General features: G+C 25.3%; 1 protein-coding gene across 1 annotated transcript in view; it reads right to left on the reverse strand.

Annotated features, from left to right (window-relative positions):
• Nucleotides 1-1,230: 1,230 nt before the first annotated feature.
• LOAG_11994 (hypothetical protein) overlaps nt 1,231-5,817 on the reverse strand; it is a gene marked incomplete at its 5' end in the record, with an annotated part of 8,315 nt that continues 3,728 nt past the window's right edge. The window contains 10 exons of the mRNA XM_020448460.1: nt 1,231-1,534; nt 1,980-2,129; nt 2,323-2,442; nt 2,757-2,905; nt 3,258-3,381; nt 3,521-3,648; nt 4,000-4,104; nt 4,312-4,407; nt 4,567-4,629; nt 4,987-5,085. Of these exons, the coding sequence (XP_020301399.1) occupies nt 1,246-1,534; nt 1,980-2,129; nt 2,323-2,442; nt 2,757-2,905; nt 3,258-3,381; nt 3,521-3,648; nt 4,000-4,104; nt 4,312-4,407; nt 4,567-4,629; nt 4,987-5,085 (1,323 nt within the window). The 3' untranslated portion in view covers nt 1,231-1,245. The remainder of the gene's footprint in view (nt 1,535-1,979; nt 2,130-2,322; nt 2,443-2,756; nt 2,906-3,257; nt 3,382-3,520; nt 3,649-3,999; nt 4,105-4,311; nt 4,408-4,566; nt 4,630-4,986; nt 5,086-5,817) is intronic.

A 5,817-nucleotide genomic window follows, 5' to 3' on the forward strand; every position in this document is an offset into this window, starting at 1 on the left:
AAAAGAAAAAAGCAATTCACTTTGTTTAATTGCTCTTCTCGTTCTTTCAGTAATTTATTTCGAATTGGCTTCCTGGTGACATATCGTGTCCCATCTGGACGTCTTTTAATCTGAAACATCATCTTTGTCTAAATTCAATAAGTAACGATAACATTAATCAAATGTCAAGCATGATAAGGTCAAGCTTTTACAAATTTCGTAAGACTTTTTTTGAAAATGTTTTAAATGGTGATAATACAGAAGCCAAATTTTACTGATAATTTTCACTCGTTATTTTAATAATTTCAATTTTAGCAAATCAAATATGACTGCTTTCAATTTTTTTTTCTCATTTAATTTATCAGCTCAAATCATTTAATTCATAATTTTATACGCTCAAATATGACAATAATATCAACTGTGAAATCACATTAATATTCTACTCTAATAACTTTTGAAATACCACTATATTGTTATTACTGTTGCTTAATACAACAATCATAATTAAACTGAATTAGATGAGAACGAGAAATGGATCAAATTTTAATTTTCTCAACTTCAACTATATCAACAACACAATTTATTTTCTCATAAATCAGATCAGTTTTAATTATTTTATTTTCAATCAATATAACATAATTTTTTTTTTGAAAAATTTGAAAAATATTGTCTATTCAGATGATTCTTCAAAACAAAAAAAAGGACAAACTTTAACAAATTTTGATATTCTACGACAAAACTTCTTAAGCTTTTACTAGTATTCATTCATTTCATTTATATATTTTATTTCATTTTTTTTTTTTTTCAGAATATTCTTACTCCTATTCATTATCTTTCAGGAAATGCTTTCTCAAATAGTACTATAAATAAAATGGAAACTGTAAATGGCCATTTTTTTTTTTTGAACTATTTCCAGCAACAGTAACCAACCTTAGCAATATGATAATAGTAAAATGAACCGGAAATGGTGAAATTAGCAAAATTTATAACTGGAAAAAAAAAGCTCTGTAAATTGGAAGTTAGCATTAAATAATCTATAATGTAACAGTCTCAATATTGCTATACATGAAGTATGAAATTTTCAAAATTACATTAATTAAAATTTAATTAATCGATCTTTTCCGGTTTTTTTTTGTTTTATTGTATTTTGAAATCCCTAAATTACAAGTAATATCTATATGGTTCGTAATTTGTAGATAATTATGGAAGAAAAAAAAAAGATTTTTCCATATTTAATAATGCATACATATATAATTTAGTTACTAATTAGCATTCCTGAAAATGAAACGAACAAATTTCAACCTTCCATTCGCATGGTCCCGAAATTTTATTATCCTGAAATTGTTTCATTGTTGATGATCCATCCATTCTTCCTGTTTCTCCATCTCGTCTTTCATCATTATTTTGATTATTAGTTATAGCATTTATTGCGCCACTTTTAGCTGATGTTCGTAACATATGCGCTTGTTCAACCATTGCTTCACGTAATAATCGCTGTTGCAGAGCTATTGTTTCCGCTAATTTTTGTGGCATCGTATACATTGTTATGCCAGCTCTATCATTTTTAAACAAATAAAAAATAATTATTATAATATCAATTAATTAATTAATCAATTAATCAAATTCCTTTTTTTCTTTTAACATATTTATTTTGCTATTATTTTATGAGTCTTGTTCTTCTTTTCTCACTTCCATATACTCCTTTTTTTCCTCTCTCTTTCTTCTCTCTTCTCCTTTTCTTTGTTTCAAATTAATAAGAAAATATGAGTTAATTAATTGAAAAATTCGATGATACAGTACAAATAATGAAAATGCCATTCGAGAATTCTCAAACAATAACCCTATAAAATGATACATTCCGATGATTCATACTTTCATCATGATTCATCTTATCAAAATTAAAAGACAAGTTCATTATTCTCCGATTACTTGAACATTTCATGTACATATATATTTTTAAAAAAGACTTTTAAAAAAAAAATTGAAATCCTATATCTTACCTTTGTGGCCTATAAGTTTCATTAACCATTTGTGTTGCCATTGGTCTTCTTCTGTCATTCGTTCGGATTTGTTGTGCTTCCTCATTTGCTTTTGTTGTAACATGTCCTTTTTTTCCATTTTCTCTTAAAATAACCGAATATTGCGGTAACCTGAAATTAACGAAATTTATGAAAAAGAAATGATTATTTTTGGAATCCCCATATCCCAGAATCATATTAATCAAGCATTTTTTTTTATCGATTACAAACTTTAAAATCCTTACCCTCATGCCTTTTTTTTTTTCTGAGTAATTAGTATAAAATAGAAAATGATCTAAATTTGATTTGTAAAGTTAAAAATTACCTAAATTTAACTTGTGAAATTTGTGAAGTAGATGGCTTCTGTGATGCTATACATCGAACTGTATCACTAACTGATTCACCTAATGTTGTACATTTACGCGATTGCATGCTATTACTGCTTCTGAAAATTGACAATGATATTTGAATGTTTGAAAATATTTAAAATTTTCAACAAATTTTAATTATTTATTAGAATTACATTTTACATTTATATATGTACAAATTGAAGTAAAATGATCAGCGACTAGTCAAATTTTCGTTCCTACTAACCTTTAATGAAATATTTTGTTTTAAAAGGTTTTTTTTTTTTATTAACCAATAATTTTACCTGTAAATATTAGTAATATGTTAGCAAACCAATTAGTGAAAATTTATTAGAATTTAGATCGATCACAAAAAAAATGTTAGAAATGAATTAAATTTAAATAAATTTACTTTTTAGTTTGTGCAACAGCATCCGGTTTCAATGGTGTACTGCGACATGATTCACCAGTATTGTAAGCACTTGATGTATCATCCAATCGTCGTTTTACATCATCGTTTAATTGATAAACATTGGCATCATTGTCCGCTACATGTAACATCTGGAAATTTAATTAATTGCAAACATTTAATTAGCCAATTGCTAAATTAGTTAATTACTTAATTAAATTTTACCTTACACAACAATGAAATGTGTGTGTGTGTTTTTTTTCTCACAAACTAAATCTTCGAATAATTCATAATTTTAATTAAAATTTCAAGCAATTCATAGTTTAAAAAAATCGATTTGAAATTTGAAAATAAATCATAATTGCGTTGTAATATTCCTCTATGTTTGTCGTAAATTTAATCTTATCTAACTTCATTTTTACTAATTATCAATTATATCACTAAAATTCTATTGATTTACAAAAAAAAGAAAAAATAACTTATTTATGAATGGGAAGAATTTACCTTAGCAAAACTACGTCCACTATCACTATGTTTTAAAATAAGCCTATCACATTCCATGCGTATAGTTTCCATTTCTCGATGTAACGATGCTAATTCTCGTTCTAATGAACAATCACTTGCGCATCTAAAAATAAAATATTTGTTTAAATTCAAATTCAATTCATATAAAAATTCAAAGTTAAATTTCAAAGCTTAGAAAAAAATTTAAAATTGTTAAACTTCATACATGTAAATCTTGGAAATTCAAATCATTTTAATCAAACCTTCTCAAACTACAATCAGTTACTTCTGGTAAATCATTCAATGAGTCCATTGATTGATTTAAACTGCTTGATATTGGTGCAGGTAACAATTCGGCATCCGAATCAGTCATTCGTGATAATCCAGAATCCTAAAACAATTTATAATGTATTTAGTTGATAACATAACAACTAATTCATAAATATCAAATGGATCAATTATTTATCGTATTATATGAATAGATCAAACATTACAGAATATCAAAAAATATAATCCAACAAACTTTCGTCTGTTTTAAAATTTTGATTTTATAATACCTTTCTCTGTTCATTTTCACTTTTTTTAAAAATTTTCTATATAATACAAATTTCAGAATCACTTAACAAGAAAAAAAATGGAAACTGATTTTCCAGATAAGGATTTCAAGAATATCGCCTTTGTTAAGTAATCCTGAAATTTATTATCATGAAAAACATGAAATATTAGAAAATAATAATTAAACCTTTTCAAGGGTAGAATTACTGGAATTAACATCGTTGGGTGCATCTTTTTCATTATCATTACAACCATCACCTGTTGGTTCCAATAACAAATCAAATTCTTCATTCTAAATAGCAAAAAATAAATTAATTAAAATTAAAATTAAAAATAGCAGATTCTTAAATTCCCTCACTTATTCACCTATTATTGTTGGTAACTTAAACTTTATGTTACAAATATTATAATTATCATATTTACTTGATAAAATTAATTTTAAAAAGAAACGTTCTTGCTATTAATAATCACAAATAATTAATGAAATAATGAAAGTAACCTGAATGGAGCGGGCAAGTAATAAAGATATTTCATTACCGCTGTTACGAAATTGTTTTACAGCACTGGCACGACTATAAATTGTTTCACCGTTTACCTATAATAATGCAGTATTTAAATTAATTATGCTAATTTCAAAGATTAAAAAAAAACATGAAAAAATTCTTTAGCATTTTCATTTCTTTCTTTTAGAAAAAAAGGAAATAGTAAAAAATTAATTCGTTTCTCTTCTGAAATAATAAAGACAAATACACACTTGTAATATTTGATCACCGGGCCTGAGACGTCCATCACGATCTGCAACACTTCCACATTCAACCTGCAAAATTTATGCTATTTAATTTATAATGAGCATTTGTATCTAATAGTACTTAATAGTCCAAAGGTTAATTGCCTTATCGATAATCGATAGCAATTCCTTATCTTTTCAACAAAGAAAAATTCTAAATAATCAAGAAAAATTTTTTAGCTAATTTTTTTTTTTTTAGCAACATATCATTCTTTAGTGTGCAAATAGTATACCGTAATATGTGAAAATAAATATGAAATAACATATTTTAAATAATCGCTTATTGATGAAGCATTGAAAATTTATTTAAATTTTAGAAGATAATATCAGTTTCAAATACTACTTGTCATTTAGCTTATCTATAAAAAATAATAAATATGAAGTAACCTCGCCAATGAATACATCAGTATCATTCTCGTTTGCAGTATTGTAATATAATTTTAAGCCCAAACGTGGACAACTTTTTGATTTTTCCAATATAACCTCCTGCAAAAAAAAAAAAAAGTTGATTAAAAACGAGATTTTTTTTCTAACTCCAATTTCATTTTTTTTTTCAAAATCAGTAAATTTCAAAATTCAAAAATAAAATTTTAAATTTTTGCGACATTTTTTTTTCAACAATTTCTTCTTTCGTTCTTTTTTTTGCCCTTCTTTTCTGTAATGCTGATAATATGATTGTAAAATAGAGAAGCTTAATGCCGAATTTATCCCTAAATTTGCAACTTTTACTTCTCCAAGGTAGCCAAAAAAAAAGAATTCCAATCAGTTAAAAAAAGCTGCGATAACTTTTGCAGATAACAAAACTTGCAAAAGAAAAAGAAAAAGAAAATGTCGGAAGCATTTAAGGATTGATGAAGCAAAAGAGAGAATGATGATGAAAAAAAAAAAGAGAAGAGCTTAGTTGAAAGATAGATAGACTTATAAAAATTTTGTTAAACATATTTTGTAAGCTAACAGATAATGATAGCAACTTTTCTAATTCATTTTTGACTTTTGATTTTTTGATTTTTTATTACAACGAAAAAACAAAAAGTGTACTTTGATTGTTTGTTTTTAATTTTGCAAAAGGATCAAAATTGTCAAGATTTATTACTTTCGAACATCTAATATATTAATTAGAATTTTGTTGCTAAAATTGCATGCGAATAAAGGAAAATGATTAAAATTCCAAGATTGGAAATGAAAAAAAAAGCGGATAATAATAATAATAATAATAAT

The sequence above is a fragment of the Loa loa genome, assembly GCF_000183805.2.
Source record: "Loa loa unplaced genomic scaffold supercont3.362, whole genome shotgun sequence".
Taxonomy (NCBI): Eukaryota; Metazoa; Nematoda; class Chromadorea; order Rhabditida; family Onchocercidae; genus Loa; species Loa loa.